This window comes from Lycium ferocissimum, chromosome 9 (assembly GCF_029784015.1).
Source record: "Lycium ferocissimum isolate CSIRO_LF1 chromosome 9, AGI_CSIRO_Lferr_CH_V1, whole genome shotgun sequence".
In the NCBI taxonomy this organism is placed as follows: domain Eukaryota; kingdom Viridiplantae; phylum Streptophyta; class Magnoliopsida; order Solanales; family Solanaceae; genus Lycium; species Lycium ferocissimum.
This window is the reverse complement of record NC_081350.1, coordinates 16,897,843-16,919,735: the sequence shown is the minus strand read 5'-3', so window position 1 is coordinate 16,919,735 and position 21,893 is coordinate 16,897,843. Positions and strand designations below refer to the sequence as shown.

At 38.1% G+C, this 21,893-nt stretch overlaps 1 protein-coding gene across 1 annotated transcript; it reads left to right on the top strand.

Moving 5' to 3' along the window:
- Positions 1 to 4,282: 4,282 nt before the first annotated feature.
- LOC132029729 (aquaporin TIP4-1) lies at positions 4,283 to 7,120 on the top strand. The gene is made up of 3 exons (XM_059419066.1): positions 4,283 to 4,600; positions 5,531 to 5,772; positions 6,615 to 7,120. The coding sequence occupies exons 1-3, from the start codon at positions 4,474 to 4,476 to the stop codon at positions 6,987 to 6,989; spliced, it is 744 nt and encodes a 247-aa protein (XP_059275049.1). The 5' UTR covers positions 4,283 to 4,473; the 3' UTR covers positions 6,990 to 7,120.
- The last annotated feature ends 14,773 nt before the right edge of the window (positions 7,121 to 21,893 follow it).

The following is a 21,893-nucleotide window of genomic DNA, read 5'->3' as shown; positions in this document are numbered from 1 at the left end:
CTCGGTATTCGGTGCCTGATGCATGTGATCGAGCGAACCACATAGCTTGCTGAATCAACATGGGGTATGTACTATTGCAGAATACAACTTAAAGCATGCATGAAAGCCGGAACAAAACATGTGACATCATAGTAATACTGAAAATACTGTTTATATCATGATGCAGAAATAATCTGAAAATATATCAAGTACTCAGACAATACTGGCTATACGACTTTGAACATCTGACATGACATGCTAGACTAGTCTATGAAACCTCTGGACATGAAATCTGATCAACTGCTAAGCTGTTTACCGGGACAAGGCCCCTGGCATACCTTGACTGCATAACTAACATGAAATAAATAAAGATAACACCCCGAATAGAATGGGGCTCACCAAAAGTCGATACAGCAATGTCTAACGAAACGATCCGTCGTCTTGTAAGTCAATACCTGCATCGTGAAATGCAAGCTCTCGGGCAATATAAGGGGACGTCAGTACACTGGAATTGTATTGGTATGTAAAGCAACTGAATGAAATAAACATGGCACATGGAATAATGGAACTGAAGTTGAAAATGTATCTGTAAGTTGAACATGAACATGAAATATTATCTGACATGAATATGTATAACATGAATAAAATATTTTAAGTCCGTAAACATATTTGTGGGAGTGCATTAGTTTAACCGACATATAGCCACCATATAAACACGTGGCGTCTGATCTCTACCCGATCAGCTAAGCCATCTTATACCTTGCCGGGATATGAGACATGAACATGACATGAATGGATCCAATATACTGCGATGGGGAAACATAGAGGAATCATCCTAACTGGGCGGAGCGATCCTTATCCTACCTTGGCATACGTTATTTCAGCTATTCAACCTTCCCGGTAATCTGTGCAACTCCCAAAACATGAACATGGGTGTGTGTGTGTATATATATATAGGGTGTGTGTGTGTGTGTATCTTGTCTGAAACATGGAAGCATGTAGGATTTTCATGTGATTAACATAATAGTTAATAACCTGCATTTAAGAACCCATGAAATGCAATGTATGGGTTTTCATGGATTATAGACAGATTCTGAATAACCAAAAGGGAATATTAAGAACACAATAACGAATTATTAATACAAACATGGTATATCATGGTACATGTACTTAGGGTTATAATGAACATGTCTAGAACTCTAGTTTTGGAGAACTTTCGTATAATCATGGAAAAACATGGCGTGGGGAAGAACAACGATGTTCCAACACGTAGATAGAAACCCTACATACTTGTAAATGCTCCAAACTTGTAGAAAAGGTTTGAACTTTGAGAAAAGGTCCAAAAGCCTTAGTCTTGAATCCTTGTGATGGGTTTTCTTGAAGACCCTAGGTTAGGAACAGTGAATTTCTATTTAGAAATTGTGGATACATGTTAGAATTCACTTGAAAGGCTTGGAATAGGCTTACCTTGATGTTTGAGAATGATGGGAGAAGAATGACTTCGTTCTAGGGCTTGGAGTATATGAAAATAACATAAAAGACTGAACATTGCGTATTTATACTTTTCTTTGAGTCGGGGAAATGTACGGGCACCATGTACGGCCCGTACATTGTGGCCGTACTTGGGATGTCACATTCCAGTGACTACGATTTTTCGTCTGTGGGATACGGCTTGAAAGTACGGCCCGTACTTATTTATATAGCCCGTATAAAATGTACGATTTCAAAACGGCCCGTACATAAATGCACGGTCCTTATAACTTGCTCGTACCTCGATTGTCAATTTCCAGTAACTTCCAATTCTTTCCTCCTGAGGTACATCCATAAAGTACGGCCTGTACAATTGACGTAACGCGTCCTTTTACTATTCTGATGCAAAGAAAATTCTAATCCCAACACTTCCGTCTTGATTTCTAAGTCCCTGAATTATGAACATAGCTTAGTTTAGAGGTATGAGGTGTTACATATACATTAATTAACCATGATTAAATTGTAATTATGTTTGTTCAAACAAATGCCATGCATTCATAGTTTTGGTCCAACACTCGGTACAAGTAAGTTATTACCAAAAAATTGAGAATTTTTTTTTTCATTGAGACCGAACCTAAACCATTGTTCGAGAGACAACTGTTCATACACTGATAAGGGGCGTATGGGTTCTCGAGAAGAGAGGAGCTGTAGTGGTCCCTGCCTGCGGATCACCCGAGAAATATATCAGAAAAAGAAGTTGCAATTATGATAAAATCAACCCAAACATGGCCTCCTAATTTTAATTTTTCATTATTTTTGCAGGAAAAAAGGAAAATAATTAGGGACGATGTTTAGTTTGCACAAAACCATACAACTACTGGATTCTAGTAATAATGTCCCTCACTAGCAGATTCATGGAATCAACTTCATAAAAAAAGGAGAGGTTGTTATTCGCCTTGCAAAGTCAATGGAAGCATATGCTTTTGATTGATAACTTAGGTAGGCCTACTTAAATGTCAAATTGAATAATAACAAGAAAAGAAGTGATAAGAGGAGAAAAGAAATTAAATGAAGAAGAGGACACCAAATGACCCACTCACCAAACATACTCATTGATGTATGCCAAATTCACATATCAGCTTTTGCTATGGTGGTGGGATAAAAGGAGCAGAGGGCATCTATGATTGAACTAAAGTTTCATCATGATGCATATATGCTTCATTAAATTCAAATAAAATTCTGTTGTTGTATAATTTTGATTTGTTGGAGTGATATTTTAGGGACCAAACTGGAAATTACTCCTACAAATAGCCAAATTATTAATTTGCACTAATATTTTGATATTTTAGAGAGTGCAAATTTTTATTTATTAAATTATTCTTCAACACGCATGCTCTCAAGTCACATGCGGACCTGATGATTCTTTTTCAAGGACCAAGCACGTGAAGATTCTTTTTAGATATTGGTTGGAGACTCGAACCCAATCTCTTGCCTATTCTGATACTATATTGAAGTGTGTATCTAAAAGCTTAAATTATTAAAAGAGCATAATTTTATTTATTTAATTACTATTCAACATTGCGATCATTCGACGCAAGAATAATGAACTTTCTTGAAAGGTTCATCGTTGGATTCCAATTTCAACATTTCTTTTCTTGTACTCCCATAATTGAGACTAGCTTGTCTCTCTGTCTTTTTTTTTTTTCTTTTTTTAAATGAAGTGGCGCCCCAAGTGGACTTCACATTTCCCCGTCGGCGGAAGTTTTGATTTATGTCTTTTATTTAAAAGTGAGTTAAATAAATTATTGTATCAGAGTAACTAAGTTAGGAGGCTGAGTTTGCTAAATTTAAACATAATTTATGTAAAATTTTATGTTATAACAATCAAAAAATTATGTGGATTAAAATATTTTCCACTTATCTGAAAAGAAGGTCCATTCCCATTTCCAGAACGGTTTTGAGACAAATTAATCAGTACTAAGAAGAAATACTCCTCTAATTTTAGAGTGCTGTGTAATCCTTTTTTATTACTCCTAGTAGCTTCAAATTGTCGTCTTCTTGTTTCATAAATACTAAGATCAAAATATTTATTTCCCTTTCTATATCCATGGTGCTACAAATTGATTTCTTTGTTGCACTTTACAATTACAAACCGGTCAACTCTACGTTTTTTTTGTTTGTTTTTGTTTTTAGTCGTTTCACCTTTTAATTAAACCGTTGAATTTGTCGTATCATTATCAGAATACCGTTTTCACCACTACCTGCCACCGAAAATCTCACAAGCACGCATGGCATTTGATGTCACTTAGTAACCTTCTTTCACAAACATATCAATTGTTTATTAGGATCAGCTTCAACAATAATTATGTTCAAACACATAACTGAGAATTAATTTCAGCACTAAAAGCTTATGAGCTATGTACAATCCGCTAACTTAAACGGGCTCTTGCCTCTTATTTATTTCTCTCTCTCTCTCTCTCTCTTTTTTTTTTTTTTTTTTTTAAATTCAACCCCTATTTTGTCATATCACTATCAGAATCTCCTTTTCACCACTACTTGCTATTGTAGTTTTATCTTACGACTTACAAGCATTTGATATCACTTAGCAATTTTTTTATTGGACATATCAACAGCTTATTATCAGTTTTAACACTATTGCTCAAACACATAACTGCTTATTTGTAAAAATCACTTTTAGCAGATAAAGCTTATCAGCTATATATTTACAATCTGCTAACTCAAACACGGTCTTAGTTATTATTTCTCTTTTTTCTTTTAGCTCAACCCCTAGATATGTCATATCATTATTAGAATATCGTTTTCACTACTACTTGGCCACCCCAGTTAAGTATATTTTACGAACATGGCATGCATTTGATGTCACTTGTATAAATACATGTACGTGGTCCTCCATTTTAAGAACCAATAAACCATAGCCATTCTTCATTTCTTCTTAAGCTTTTAGCCTTTCGTTTGCCTGTCCATTTATCATTACACATTTCATCAGAAATTAAACGGTCAATAATGGCGAAGATTGCTGTTGGAAGTGGCCGTGAGGCTATTCAGCCTGACTGCATCCAAGCCCTCGTTGTTGAGTTTATTTGCACTTTCCTCTTCGTTTTTGCTGGTGTGGGATCTGCCATGGCTGCCAGTAAGTCAAAACAAAGCATGATAATATATTGGATATACATTTTAATTATTTTTACATATATACATGTAATTCGAACTTAAATCAATGAGTTTACTTGAAGTCTTGAACCCACATATGACATAACTTGTACTAAATCTACCTCTACTATTGAGGTAATACAAAAAAGAGGGATTTTTACACTGTTACAGTGGCCACAAAAAACAATAGCCAGTAGACTGGGGCCGAGCCGGGTTGGGACAAGGGGTTCGGCAGAAAATTATCGTTTATACATGGTTAATAATATTTTTTATATATGTATATAGTAGATGTTGAATCCCTTGACTTCTTCATGTGTTTATGTTGTCTTATTTTGAACTCCCTTGCCGAAAATCCTGGCTCCGGCACTGCCAACAGATGCATAATATACACGAATTACACACAATTAGTGTGTAGAATTTATGTATATTGGGCTAGATGATGTAATTATTTTTTACCGACCTGCTAAATGTGTAACTTCCCCACTAAAAAAACAGCATAATTTCATAGATGGTCGTCAACTTTTAGTTTATTGCACTATAAAGTTACTAAATTATTTTCTTGCAACGGAAAAATCACTCAATTTTACCTATCACAAGAATCATTAAACTTGTTGTAATCAAAAAGTCACTCAACTTTATTAATGTATCATATAAAGTCACCATATGAAGGAAAATAAAAGACTTTCTGTATGATACTTAGAGAGAATTGAATGACTTTTTTGGTTACAAAAGAATTTTTTAGTGGTAATTTTGAACTTTGGTGATACGTAACTAGACAGAGGTTCGATCGATATTTCTTTGTTACATAAAATAATTTAGTACTTTGGTTATGAAACCAACATATGAATATGAAAGTAGATTTTTAAATAGTATTTGAAAGTGTGAAGCAAATGGTAGTGTTGAATGAAAACAGATAAGCTAAATGGAGATCCACTGGTGAGTTTATTTTTTGTGGCGATGGCACATGCATTGGTGGTGGCTGTGACAATATCTGCTGGTTTCAGAATTTCTGGTGGGCACCTTAACCCTGCTGTCACACTTGGCCTTTGTATGGGTGGTCATATCACTGTCTTTAGATCAATCCTCTATTGGATAGACCAGTTATTGGCTTCTGTTGCTGCTTGTGCTTTGCTTAATTACCTCACTGGTGGATTGGTTAGTATTACTAGTACCTGCTACTCGCTCTTTTTTAATTGATGCAATAGAGTTTGATTAGCATGGAGTTAAAAGAAAAATTGAAACTTATGATTTTTAATTTGTAACGACACTTCAATGGCTGTGAAAGCGGCTAAAAAAAGAACTTTAAAGTTAAATTAGTTTAAATATAAAAAAATATGACTAATTTTTAAACAAACTAATGAGGAGAATGTCGCGTAAAATAAAAGGGAGTAGTAACTCTTGTTCATCTAACCAAGTTTTACACAACTCTGTTTCAACATAATCTTTTTTTTAAAAAAAAAAAAAAACTGTTTATTACATAGGTGGTAGGGAAAGGGGATTACAATGTGGGGATTCGAACTCTCACCAACAAGGTGAAAGTTCAGGTAGCCAACCAACTGAACTACTAGATCCCTACATTTCAACATAATCATTTTGTGTCATACAAGAAAAAAAAAAGTGCCATATATGTGCATGATGCAGATAAAAAGAAAAGAAATGGGGGGCTTTATTCGTTACACATATGGATCAGGTTGAAAAATCAAACTTTATCCCCCTTGAAATCCTGAATACGTCAACAAATAATTTACAGTATTTAACTAATTCACAATTGTCTCTTCCCATCAACCTGTAATAGTTGAATTAATGAAATTGCCTATACACTTGATAAGAAATGCAAAAATGGAAAAGCAATATAAAAAGAGATCCTCCTTTTACTTGTCACATTATAAATTAGAAATTTGAATTGATATATTTATCGAATCTATCAGAGCTTGAAGATGGATGGTAGTGATTGAGTTTTGTTGTACGTTGATCTTATCATTTTTGTAATTTTACAGATAACACCAGTTCACGCACTAGCAGATGGAGTGAATTATGGACAAGGATTAATTATGGAGGTGATTTTGACCTTCTCATTGTTGTTCACTGTCTATACTACCATTGTGGACCCCAAGAAGGGAATTATTGATGGGATGGGCCCACTTCTAACTGGGCTTGTTGTTGGGGCCAACATCATGGCTGGAGGGCCTTTTTCAGGAGCTTCAATGAACCCTGCAAGGTCATTTGGGCCAGCTTTTGTTAGTGGAATTTGGACTGACCATTGGGTTTACTGGATTGGGCCTTTGATTGGTGGTGGTCTTGCTGGCTTTATCTGTGAAAACTTTTTCATTGTTAGGTCTCATGTTCCACTTTCAAGTCAAGAAACTTTCTAGGTTTTGTAACAAAGGGTCTCTACCTATTGTGTAGTCTTGGAGTGCTTTGGAAGTTTAGTCTGCCTTGCTATGCATGTGATTTTATGTTTCCTTCTTGTTAGGTTATATTTAATTAATATAACTATTTAGTACTTGCATAGTGTTTTTTACTTCGTTTTTATTGTTACTTGTTGCGTCGTTGGCTGTGTCTATCTTGTCACTTTGCTGTCGTTATTTTTTTTTTTCCTTCTCGCCTATTTTGGTAATAAGTTGTTGTGCTGAGGGTCTACGGAAACAATCTCTCTACCCCTTAAAAGATAGGAGCAAGGTCTGCGTACATTCTACGCTCCCCAAATCCTACTTGTGAGATTACGCTGGGTAAGTTGTTGTATTTTCTACAAAATTGTGCACCAACTTTATACAAGAAAATGCTAAATCCGCTACGATATTTTCCATATTTTTAGTTTTTCATTACGAAACTAAACAAAAATCCTAATATATAGTGGCTTCATTTTATTATGGTGGAGAGAAAGAAACGAAAGGACATGCAATATATCCTATTGAATATCTCAATTTTTTTTTAGAATTATCTCTATTTAAAGTACTCAATAAAACTTGAATAATGTATACGGTTGTTTCAGTTTAAGTGATATGATTTTATTTTAGGTGTCAAACCGACCAATTCTAGCGATAATCAAAGTTGGTTTCAACTGGGGACATCAAATTGGCAGCCTAATTTGTCTATTAGAGTTCTTAATCTGTTAGAAAGTATCAAACATCATCCGAAGTTCAAAATTGATCCAGCTTGCATGTATAACCAATCATGATATTTGTTTTTATTTCTCCATAAAAGGAAACAAATCAAACAAACTAGTAAAAAACGTTTGTATATTTGTTCTTTGAGAAATGATCATATTTAGAATCGTTTTCTATAAAGCATTTTAATCTAATATTCGAAGAACTAAACTAACTTTAGATTAGGCGTGATATCTCTAATTATTATTAACATCACTGTTATACAGTTGACATTTTAGTTTCAGCTTTTACTATTATTCACTTTATAGCCTTTTTGGCAAAACTTTTAAATGAGCTTATTTTGAAAAGTGTTTTTTCCAAAAGTATTTTTAAAAAAAAAGTATTTATGGCAAAAAACAATTTGTGTTTGGCCAATTAATTTAAAAAAACATTTTTGAGCAACAATTAGTGTTTGACCAAGTTTTTAAAAAGTGCTTCGATGTGTATTTTTCTCAAAAGTGCTTTTCAAAAAAAGTGTTTTTGGAAAAAGCTATTTTTTTTTTTAACTTCTGAAAAACTGCTTTTATTATTCCCCATAAATACTTATTTTCGCCCAAAAGCTTAGCCAAACACCTCACTTTTTAAAAATAAGCACTTATTGAAGAAAAAAAAAGGTACTTTTGGGGGGAAATAAGCTTGGCCAAACAGACTATTAGTTTTAATTACTAAAATTTAATTGTTTTCAAGTAAAAGATTTTATTAGATTTAGAGTCTGTTTGGTCAAGCAGCTAAAAACTGCTTATTTTGATAAGATTTTTTTTCAAAAGTGCTTTTGGTGAGAAGCAGTCTGTGTTTGACTACTTCATTTGAAAAGTGTGTTTTTGATAAGCAGATTGTGTTTCGCTAATCTTCTTTAAAAAGTGCTTTTGAGTGTCAAATTACAAAAAATGACAAGTATTAATGAACGTTTACTATGAAGATTATTTTATAGAGAATTTTTTTAAATATCTATTATGAAGACTTTATAAGTTTTTACTTTCATTTAATTAAAATTTAAATGTACATATTAAAGTTTTTGATTAATATAATACATAGATAAATAAAAAAAAATAAATAAATTAAATATTGATATGATCTCAATATGGTGATTTAAATATACTAAAGAACATCAACCAAAATAAAAATTGAAATCCTTCCACAAATTAAAATTCAACACAAAAATAAGTAGAATCCTTCATACATAACGAAGATTCTCAATGATTTCATCCCTAATTTTATCACGCAATGTCTTCATAATAGTAGAAGAAGATCTGCCTTGTTTTTATGAAGGAATACCAAAGGGACCATCTTCTTCCTTGATCTTTGAGATAATGTCTTCATTATCAGAATAGTTGAACTCTTTATCAGTGGAAGAGTGTTGTCGTATGAAATTATTTATAGCCATAGTAGTTGGAACAAGATGAACTTGAGTGTCAAACTTAAAAGATGGCATCTAGTGTAAGAGAACTGTTGGATATTGGTTATGGGTCGTGGGTCTCCCATGTGGACTGACCCAGCTCGGTTGTTTATTCTGAAGTGATAAGCTAAAAATTAACTTCCCTTGAGAAGTTACCCACACAGTTAAAAAAAAAAAAAAAAAAAAAAGAAGAAGGTGATAGCGGGATAAGATTGTGGGAGTGTGCCCATGTTGGTTTTTTTACACTTTATTAACCGTATAATACAACCTCGTCCTATATATGATGTAATTATTCCGCATTCTTAGATATATAGAAAAACGCAACAACACGGTAAACAAGAGAGAAGTGAAAGACATTTAGTTCGTGAAAAAGTACTCCGTTTCCAAGTGAGACGAAGTCAGATTTGGAGCAATTTTGTGGTGATCTTGTGCGAAACTTCCGCTGCTAACAGGTACATCATCCTTATTCTTGTTTCAAGATATGAAATCCATCAATGGCATCAGAGCCACATTTAATTGTTCCCCTTCGGCGTTGTTTATTTCTTCTCTCTCGAAAGATCTACGTTTTTATTTATTTCTTGCGGATATAACAATATGCTACAACAAATTGTAGAAGAAAGGAATCACTGTTGTAATTTTTTTTGCTAATCTGTTACAAACAAAAAAGAGAGAGAGAGAGAAAACTCGCTTTTTAAAATTGGTTCCCATATTTTGTTTGGGTGTGTAATAGAAAGTGTTGCTCTTCAATTTATTGTGATCTTCACTTTGTAAATAAAGTGTGAAGTTGCAATACTTTATGGAAAAGATGAATAGTTCATAAAGTAGAATGTGTGGTTGCAATTGAATTTCGTTTTTCGAAAAAGAAAGCCTATGTGTCTAATGAGTGTGACATGAATAAAGAAAAGGAAATAACTACTAAGATTAAGAAATCTTGGCTACTAAAGACTTGTTCTAGACCCAGATTGAGTCCGATAGTTTCTAAATCCCAGCTTTCTAGACATTCTCCCATAGATAAATTGGCAAAATACGTGACTGAAAGTATTTTAGATCCTAGTCACCCGCGTAATGAGAAGAAAGCCATAGATGAGTAGTATATGACTTGTAATTGTGTAAATTCCTTTTATGAACATATGTTTGTTTATCTCTTCTGTTATCTATGCATATGAATATTTATTTATTGTTAATTGATATGTATAATAGAATGTTGTAAGGGGATAAGACTAAAAGAATCTGTGTGATTCTAGTCATGAATATAATTAAATAACAGCAACAACATACCCAGTGAAATCTCACAGTGTGGGGTCTGGGGAGGGTAAAGTGTATGTAGACCTTACCCACATCTCGAAAGATAGAGAGGCTGTTTTCGAAAGACCCTCGGCTCAAGAGAAAACATGACAAGAAAAGGTTAGATAAGCACAAACAGTTCAAAGCTATACAAAAATGAAACTAACGAAAGCGACAAAAGCCATGATAAAGCAGTCAGAGAAAAAGAACAGTAGCTACCACAGATAAATACGATAATTGTGGTACAAGAAACAACATATAGTTGCAAGTGTCAAAGGATAAGACAATAAAGATCAAAACTGCGACTACTAGTACGACGGGATACGTGGGACTACCTACTAGCCTTCTACCCTAATATGAGTCCTCCATAGCCTCCTATCTAAGGTCATGTCCTCGGTAAGCTGAAAGTACGCCATGTCCTATCTAAGCACCTCTCCCCAATACTTCTTCGGCTAACCTCTACCTCTTCTGAAACCATCCATAGCCAACCTCTCACACCTCCGCACTGGGGCATATGTGTCTCTCCTCTTCACATGCCCAAACCATCTCAGTCGCGCTTCCCACATCTTGTCCTTACCAATGACACTCACACCTTGTCTTAGATATCTTTATTCCTAATCCTATCTTTCCTGGTGTGCCCACACATCCATCGCAACATTATCATTTCCGCAACTTTCATCTTTTGGACGAGCGAGTTCTTGACTGCCCAGCACTCCGCCCCGTACAACAAAGTCGATCTCACTTTCACTTTGTAAAACTTGCCTTTAAGCTTTGGTGGCACCTGCTTATCACATAGCACTTCTGAAGCGAGCCTCCATTTCATCCACCCTGCACCAATACGATGTGTGACATCATTGTCAATATCCCCATCTCCGTGTACACTAAACCCAAGATACTTGAAACTTCATTTCTTTTGGATGGCCTGGGTTTCAAGCCTCACTTCCACGCTAGCCTCATGTGTCACATCACTGAACTTGCACTCTATGTACTCTGTCTTGGTCCTACTCAAATTGAATCCTTTAGACTCCAGAGTTTGTCTAAAAACCTCCAGCTTAGCACTCACTACGTTGTGGGTCTCCTCAATTAGGACTATGTCATCCGCGAATAAAATGCACCATGGCACCTCACCTTAAATTTGCCGCGTCAAACCATCCATCACCAAGGCAAAAAAATGGGCCAAGAGCCGATCCGATGCAACCCCATCTCCACTGGGAAGTGTTCCGAGTCTCCTCCCACTTGGTCTTGTCTCCCTCATACATGTCCTTGATCGCCCTAATGTATGCCACAGGTACACCTCTAACCTCCAAATATCTCCATAAAACCTCTTTTGACACTTTGTCATAAGCCTGCTCTAGGTCGATGAAAACCATGTGTAGGTCTCTCTTCTTCTCCCTATACTACTCCACAAGTCTCCTCACAAGATGAATGGCTTCTGTAGTCGAGCGCCCCGGCATGAATCCGAACTGATTCTCTAAAATGGACACGCCTCTCCTCACTCTCATCTCCACCACTATTTCCCACACTTTCATAGTGTGACTTAGCAGCTTGATACCTCTATAGTTGTTGCAACTTTGAATGTCGCCCTTGTTCTTGTACAAAGGAACCAAGTACTCCACTTTCATTCCTCGGGCATCTTCATCGTCTTAAAAATGACATTAAACAACCCAAATACCACTCTAAACCCGCCCGCATGCACTCTTCCAAAACTCCCCAGATCTCGTCAGTTCGGCCGCTCTTCCTCTACGCATCCTACAAACAACACCCTTAACCTCCTCTACCTTTATACTCCTACAATACCCAAAATCACAACGTCTCTGCAGTACTCCCAATATCCCAACACAATGTCTCTGTCACTTTCTTCGCTCAAGAGTTTACGGAAGTATGACTGCCATCTCCATCTAATGAGAGTATCCTCCACCAATACTTTACCATCCTCGTCCTTGACGTACTTTACTTGATCTAGATCCCGTGCCTTCTTCCCCCTTACCTTGACTAGCCTGAACAACTTCTTATCCCCGCCTTTGTCCTTTACGCATATAAGCGTTCTAAAGTTGCCGTTTTTGCCACGAAACTATTTACTTCGCTTCCTTTCTCGCAATCTTATACCTTTCCCTATTCGTTCGCTTCTCCTCCCCGTCTTTGCTATTTACCAACTTCACATACGCCACCTTCTTTGCTTCTACCTTCCCTTGGAATTCTCTATTCCACAACCAGTCCCCTCAATACCCACCACGACCTCTCGAGACCCCAATACATCTCTAGCTGCTTCCCTAATGTAGTTGGCCATCCTATCCCACATACTGTTCACGTCCCCCCTACTCTCCCAAGCCCCCATAGCCATCAACTTCTTCCCCATCTCTTGGGCACTAGAGAAAGTCAGACTCCCCCACTTGATCCTCAGCCGGTCATCCACGACCCTCTTTTTCTTCTTCCTCTTAGTCTCCAAATCCATCACTAAGAGCTTATGTTGGGTCGTAAGGTTCTCACTCGGAATGACCTTGCAGTCTTTACAAAGACCTTTATCATCTTTTCTAAGGAGCAAAAAGTCTATCTGCGTCATAACCATCGAACTACGAAATGTTACCAGATGCTGCTCCCTCTTCGAAAAACTCGAGTTGGCTACCATTAATCCAAAAGCTTTTGCAAAATCCAGGAGCGAGACCCCTCCTCCGTTCCTGTCCCCGAAGCCAAAACCTCTATGCTCATCATTATAGCCCTTTGTAGATGACCCATGTGTCCATCAAGTCTCCTCCAATGAATAACTTCTCGCGGGCGGTATACAAAGAGGCCTCCCATCACTTCATCCAAATCCTCCTAAAAACGCCTCTTCTCCTCTATGTCCAAGCCTGCTTGTGGCGCATAAACACTAATAATGTTCGAAGTAGACCCTCCCACGACCAACTTAATCGCCATCATCCGATCATTGAACCTCCTAACCTCTACCACCTAGCCCCTTAGCTCACTATCTACTAAAATTCCTACCCCATTCCTATACATCGACTTACCCGAGAACCATAACTTATACCCGTCCACATCCTTAGATTTAGATCCTACCCATTTAGTCTCTTGGACGCAAGCTATATTAATCCTCCTCTTCTTAAGAATCTTAACTAGCTCTATGGACTTCCCCGTCAAAGTCCCAATGTTCCAGGACCCTACTCTCAACCTAGACGCTCTCTGAACCCATTTACCACCCCTAACCCTAGCCCCCGTCCCCGACCAATTACATGACCCTAGTCTACCATCGCTCACTAAAGCCACTAAGGCAAATATAAGCTACTCAAATATTTATCTAAAACAAATAGGAATAAAAATTAAATCACAAGTTAGCAAGAAACAATAGCAAGTGGGCAACTACGACAAGAATGATAACACTATAAGTGAGAAAAATAGAGGGAAGAATGTAACGTCAAAAAGCAACATGAAACAGTAAAAATTAACAAGGCTAAAGAAAGAATTTTTACGGACACCGGAGGTACCAACTCCGGTGAAAGAACCGTTCGTCACAAAATTCTAGTCGCCCGAATGTACCGTTCACCTCCCGACCATCGTTCACCTCCGGAATCTATCGAAAAATTGAGTACTGGGAACGAATCGACCGAAAACCGACCGGAGAGGGGTTTTCGATTGCGTGGGAAAACGGGAAAACAAAAGCAACAAATAAAGAGAAGAGGGGAGGGAGGGGAGAGACTGTAAAATTCCCTACCGTGGTAGTGCTCGTCGGCCGAGAGAGGAGAGAGAGAAGTCCCGGTCGAGTGGTTACCACTACCGTGGAAGGAAGGAAGATGAGGGGGGGGGTGGGGGGAGTTGGGTACTTACCGTTGGGGAGAAAAGGAGAGAGAGAGGAAGAGAGAAAATCTAGCTCGAGTATTTAAAATCCAATCGTGGACCATGAAAATGAATTGAACAATATTGTCCTCTTGGTTAGGCAAAAGCTTCCCAAATTCAATATAATTAAATACACATTAAAAAATAATTTTAATTTTGGTTAAACATTTAGTTGTAGATGATGATTCAAACTTTTGTGACCTTTCGATTTTGTGTTAGATGTGAAACCTTTATGAAAATTGATTTGCTTTAATGTGTATATCACATTTTAAGGGTAAACACCGATGAGTAAAAACTTGCTTAATTTTCCAATCAACAAATATGGCATCTAAGAAAGCATCATCTTCGATTAAACAAGAGTGAAAACTAAGCGGTGAGAATTACGACATCCTGAGTCATAAAACTGCATGTCCGGAAGAGCAAGATGCTCGAAGTATTCACCATGTTTTAGTTCATGTAAGAGAGCTAACACTACCCAACACGTAGAAGAGATCCGAAAACTTACAATGCGTGGAAAAAGATTCTACTATACATGGAATTATTGTAAGTTCGTTTGTTGATGATCTCATTCACGAATGTAAAGAATACCCTCTTGCATCGCTATGTGAGCACACTTGGCGAGAGACTTGCTGGGGAGTACCATCGTGATTCGGCTTTAGATAGTCGATTATCAAATTTGACACTTACAATAAGCGTCATGATCACAATATCAAGCGACACCATAGGGGGATGTCTAACATGATTAGTCAACTCAAAAGTGCTAGTATTGTTCTCTCTGATAAGCAGCAGGTTTAGGCAGTGATCTGGTCTCTTCCCAATCATTGGGAACATTTGAAGGTTAACTTAACCCATAATGATAGTATCAAAACTTTTTCCGATGTTTCGTCATGTCGAAATCAAGACGAATAGCTTGGTGCTGCTAAAAATGCATCTTATCCTATGTGGATTGTAGACTCGTGGAGCCACCGACCATGTGGATCGTGATCGAGAAGCATTTGTGGAGTTTCGTCGAGTGTTACCTGGATCGAGTGAATATATGTAGGAAATAATGCAAAGCTTGAAGTCAAAGGGATAGGCATTTGCCGAAATGGACTTCAAGGTGGCAAGGCAGATCTTTGATGTTGCATGTCGTCCTATATGCTCTAGAGATCTGACATAACTTAGAATATGTGTATGTTCTTCTAAATCTTGGTTTCGATTAAAGTTTAGTCAGCAAATCGTTGATTACAATCTAAAATGATAAAACCATCATAACGAAATCCAAAACCATAAAAACATTGTCTTGAGTAATTCTAACACCATTTTGACTAAACTTTAATCGAAACCAAGATTTAGAAGAACATACACATATTCTAAGTTATGTCAGATCTCTAGAGCATATAGGACGACATGCAACATCAAAGATCGGCTGCCACGCAAGTCCATTTCGCAAGTGCCTATCCCTTTGACTTCAAGCTTTGCATTATTTCCTACATATATTCACCTTGATCCAGGTAACACTCGACGAAACTCCACAAATGCTTCTCGATCACGACTCACATGGTCGGTGGCTCCTGAGTCTACAATCCACATAGGATAAGATGCATTTTTAGCAGCACCAAGCTATTCGTCTTCAAGCTCGACATGACAGGAAACATCAGAAAAAGTTTTGATACTATCATTATGGGTTAAGTTAACCTTCAAATGTTCCCAATGATTGGGAAGAGACCAGATCACTGCCTAAACCTCGTCGCTATCGGAGAGAACAATACTAGCACTTTTGAGTTGACTAATCATGTTAGACATCCCCCTATGGTGTCGCTTGATATTGTGATCATGACGCTTATTGTAAGTGTCAAATTTGATAATCAGCTATCTAAGGCGGGTCACAGTGGTACCCCCATAAGTCTCTCATAAGTGTGCTCACATAGCATGAGCAGTAGGGTATTCTTTACATTCGTGAATGAGATCATCAACAACAGAACTTACAATAATTCCATGTATAGTAGAATCTTTTTTTCCACGCATTGTAAGTTTTCAGATCTCTTCTGTGTTGGGTAGTGTTAGCCTCTTCTGGGTGAACTAAAACATGGTGAATACTTCCAGAGCATCTTGCTCTTCCAGTACATACCAGATTTTATGACTCCAGATGTCGTAATTCTCACCGCTTAGTTTTTCACTCTTGTTTAAATCAGCAATGATGCTCTTAGATGCCATATTTGTTGATTGCGACAATTAAGCAAGTTTTTACTCATCAGTATTTACCCTTAAAATGTGATATACACATTCAAGCAAATCAATTTTCATAAAGGTTTCACATCTAGTGTAAAATCAAAAGGTCACAAAAGTTTCAATCATCATCTACGAACTAAATGTTTAACCAAAATTAAAATTATTTTTTAATGTGTATTTAATTATATTGAATTTGGGAAGCTTTTGCCTAACCAAGCTGAGGACAATATTGTTCAATTCATTTTCATGGTCCCTGATTGGATTTTAAATACTCAGGCTAGATTTTCTCTCTCCTCTCTCTCCCCCTTTTCTCCCCAACGGTAAGTACGTAACTCCAACCCCACCCCAGCCCCCCTCATCTTTCCTTCCACGGTAGTGAGCCACTCGACCAGGGACTTCTCTCTCCTCTCTCTGGCCGACGAGCACCTACGGTAGGGAATTTTTTTACCAGATCTCTCCCCTCCCCTCCCCTCTTCTCTTTATTTGTTGCTTTTGTTTTCCCATTTCTGCAATCGAAAACCCCTCTCCAGTAGGTTTTCGGTCAGTTCAGCACTGGTACTCAATTTTTTCGATAGATTCCAGAGGTGAACAGTAATTCCGGGAGGTGAACAGTACATTCGGGCAGCGACTAGAATTTTTGTGACGAACAGGTTCTTTCACCCGGAGTTGGTACCTCCGGTGGCCCGTAAAAATTCTTTCTTTTAGCCTTGTTAATTTTTACCTGTTTCATGTTGCTTTTTGACGTTACATTCTTCCCTCTATTTTTCTCACTTATAGTGTTATCATTCTTGTCGTAGTTGCCCGACTTGCCTATTGTTTCTTGCTAACTTGTGATTTAATTTTTATTCCTATTTGTTTTAGATAAATATTTGAGTAGCTTATATTTGCCTTAGTGGCTTTAGTGAGCGATGGTAGACTAGGGTCATGTAATTGGTCGGGGACGGGGGCTAGGGTTAGGGGTGGTAAATGGGTTCAGAGCGGCGTCTAGGTTGAGAGTAGGGTCCTGGAACATTGGGACTTTGACGGGGAAGTCCATAAGCCTAGTTAAGATTCTTAAGAAGAGGAGGATTAATATAGCTTGCGTCCAAGAGACTAAATGGGTAGGATCTAAATCTAAGGATGTGGACGGGTATAAGTTATGGTTCTCGGGTAAGTCGATGTATAGGAATGGGGTAGGAATTATGGTTGATAGTAAGCTAAGGGGCCAAGTTGTTGAGGTTAGGAAGATCAATGATAGGATGATGTCAATTAAGTTTATTGTTGGAGGGGCCACTTTGAACATTATTAGTGCTTACGCGCCTCACGTTGTGCTTGGACATAGAGGAGAGAAGGCGTTTTTAGGAGGATTTGGATGAAGTGATGGGAGGTATACCGCCCACCGAGAAGTTATTCATTGGAGGAGACTTCAATGGACACATGGGTCATCTACAAAGGGCTATAATGATGAGCATAGAGGTTTTGGCTTCGGGGACAGGAACGGAGGAGGGTCTCGCTCCTGGATTTTGCAAAGCTTTTGGATTAATGGTAGCCAACTCGAGTTTTTCGAAGAGGGAGCAAGCATGCAGTAACATTTCGTAGTTCGATGGTTAAGGCAGATAGACTTTTGCTCCTTAGAAAAGATGATAAAGGTCTTTGTAAAAGCGCAAGGTCATTCCGAGTGAGAACCTTACGACCAACATAAGCTCTTTAGTGATGGATTTGGAGACTAAGAGGAAGAAGAAAAAGGGTCGTGGATGCCATTGCCGAGGATCAAGTAGGGGGAGTACGACTTTCTCTAGTGCCCAAGAGATGGGGAAGAAGTTGATGGCTATGGGGGCTTGGGAGAGTAGGGGGACGGAACGGATGGGGATAGGATGACCAACTACATTGGGAAGCAAACTAGAGATGTATTGGGGTCTCGAGAGGTCGTGGTGGGTATTGGGGGACTGGTTGTGGAATAGAGAATTCAAGGAAGGTAGAAGCAAAAGAAGGTGGCGTATGTGAAGTTGGTAAATAGCAAAGACGGGGGAGGAGAAGCGAACGAATCGTGAAAGGTATAAGATTGCGAGAAAGGAAGCGAAGTAAATAGTTTCGTGGCAAAAACGGCAACTTTAGAACGCTTATATGCGTAAAGGACAAAGGCGGGGATAAGAAGTTGTTCAGGCTAGTCAAGGTAAGGGGGAAGAAGGCACGGGATCTAGATCAAGTAAAGTACGTCAAGGACGAGTGATGGTAAAGTATTGGTGGAGGATACTCTCATTAGATGGAGATGGCAGTCATACTTCCGTAAACTCTTGAGCGAAGAAAGTGACAGAGACATTGTGTTGGGATATTGGGAGTACTCTGAGAGACGTTGTGATTTTGGGTATTGTAGGAGTATAAAGGTAGAGGAGGTTAAGGGTGTTGTTTGTAGGATGCGTAGAGGAAGAGCGACCGAGCCTGACGAGATCCTAGGGGAGTTTTGGAAGAGTGCATGCAGGGCAGGTTTAGAGTGGCTGACTGGGTTGTTTAATGTCATTTTTAAGACGATGAAGATGCCCGAGGAATGAAAGTGGAGTACTTGGTTCCTTTGTACAAGAACAAGGGCGACATTCAAAGTTGCAACAACTATAGAGGTATCAGTCGCTAAGTCACACTATGAAAGTGTGGAAATAGTGGTGGAGATGAGGGTGAGGAGAGGCGTGTCCATTTTAGAGAATGAGTTCGGATTCATGCCAGGGCGCTCGACTACGAAGCCATTCATCTTGTGAGGAGACTGGTGGAGCAGTATAGGGAGAAGAAGAGAGACTTACACATGATTTTCATCGACTGCAGACGAGCTTATGACAAAGTGTCAAAGAGAGGTTTTATGGAGATATTTGGAGGTTAGAGGTGTAATTGGCATACATTAGGGCGATCAAGGACATGTATGTAGGGAGACAAGACCAAGTGGGGAGGAGACTCGGAACACTTCCCAGTGGAGATGGGGCTGCATCAGGGATCAGCTCTTAGCCCATTTTTATTTGCCTTGGTGATGGATGGTTTGACGCGGCAAATTCAAGGTGAGGTGCCATGGTGCATTTTATTCGCGGATGACATAGTCCTAATTGAGGAGACCCACAACGTAGCAGTGCTAGTGGAGGTTTTTAGACAAACTGCTGGAGTCTAAAGGATTCAATTTGAGTAGGACCAAGACAGTACATAGAGTGCAAGTTCGGTGATGTGACACGTAAGGGGCTAGCGTGAGAAGTGAGGCTTGAAACCTGTGCCATCCAAAAGAAATGAAGTTTCAAGTATCTTGGGTTTAGTGTACACGGAGATGGGGATATTGACAATGATGTCACACATCGTATTGGTGCAGGGTGGATGAAATGGAGGCTCGCTTCAGAAGTGCTATGTGATAAGCAGGTGCCACCAAAGCTTAAAGGCAAGTTTTACAAAGTGAAAGTGAGATCGACTTTGTTGTACGGGGCGGAGTCTTTGGGCAGTCAAGAACTCGCTCGTCCAAAAGATGAAAGTTGCGGAAATGATAATGTTGCGATGGATGTGTGGGCACACGGGAAAGATAGGATTAGGAATAAAGATATCTAAGACAAGGTGAGTGTCATTGGTAAGGACAAGATGCGGGAAGCTCGCGACCGAGATGGTTTGGGCATGTGAAGAGAGAGACACATACGCCCCGGTGCGGAGGTGAGAGGTTGGCTATGGATGGTTTCGAGAAGAGGGTAGAGGTTAGCGAAGAAGTATTGGGGAGAGGTGCTTAGATAGGACATGGCGTACTTTCGACATTACCGAGGGACATGACCTTAGATAGGAGGCTATGGAGGACTCATATTAGGGTAGAAGGCTAGTAGGTAGTCCCACGTATCCCGTCGTACTAGTAGTCGCAGTTTTGATCTTTATTGTCTTATCCTTTGACACTTGCAACTATATGTTGTTTCTTGTACCACAATTATCGTATTTATCTGTGGTAGCTACGTGTTTTTTCTCTCATCGCTTTATCATGGCTTTTGTCGCTTTCGTTAGTTTCATTTTTGTATAGCTTTAATGTTTGTGCTTATCTAACCTTTTCTTGTCATGTTTTCTCTTGGTAGGAGGTCTTTCGAAAACAGCCTCTCTATCTTTCGAGATGTGGGTAAGGTCTACATACACTTTACCCTCCCGTACCCCACACTGTGAGATTTCACTGGGTATGTTGTTGCTGTTATTTAATTATATTCATGACTAGAATCACCTGATTCTTTTAGTCTTATCCTACAACATTCTATTATACATATCAATTAACAATAAATAAATATTCATATGCATAGATAATGGAAGAGATAAACAAACATATGTTCATAAAAGGAATTTACACAATTACAAGTCATATACTACTCATCTATGGCTTTCTTTCTCATTACGCGGGTGACTAGGATCTAAAATACTTTAAATACGTATTTTGCCAATTTATCTATGGGAGAATGTCTAGAAAGTCAAGATTTAGAAACTATCGGACTCAATCTTGGGTCTAGAACAAGTCTTTAGTAGCCAAGATTTCTTAATCTTAGTAGTTATTTCCTTTTCTTTATTCATGTCACACTCATTAGACTGTTTTCTTTTTCGAAAAACGTAAATTCAATCGCAACCACACATTCTACTTTATGAACTATTCATCTTTTCCATAAAGTATTGCAACTTCACACTTTATTTACAAAGTGAAGATCACAATAAATTGAAGAGCAACACTTTCTATTACACACCCAAACAAAATATGGGAACCAATTTTAAAAGCAGTTTCTCTCTCTCTCTTTTTTGTTTGTAACAGATTAGCAAAAAAAATTACAACAGTGATTCCTTTCTTCTACAATTTGTTGTAGCATATTGTTATATCCGCAAGAAATAAATAAAAACGTAGATCTTTCGAGAGAGAAGAAATAAACAACGCCGTGGGAACAATTAAATGTGGCTCGATGCCATTGATGGATTTCATATCTTGAAACAAGAATAAGGATGATGTAATTTAGCGCCGGAAGTTTCGCACACAAGATCACCACAAAATTGCTCCAAATCGACTTCGTCTCACTTGGAAACGGAGTACTTTTTCACGAACTAAATGTCTTTCACTTCTCTCTTGTTTACCGTGTTGTTGCGTTTTTCTATATATCTAAGAATACTGGAATAATTCTGTCATATATAGGACGAGGTTGTATTATACGGTTAATAAAGTGTAAAAAAACCAACATGGGCACACTCCCACAATCTTATCCCGCTATCACCCTTCTTTTTTTTTTTTTTTTTTTAACTGTGTGGGTAACTTCTCAAGGGAAGTTAATTTTTAGCTTATCTTAGGAATAAACAACCGAATGCATCACCATTACGGGAGACCCACGACCCATAACCAATATCCAACAAGCTTCTACACTAGATGCCATCTTTTAAGTTTGACACTCAAGTTCATCTGTTCCAACTAC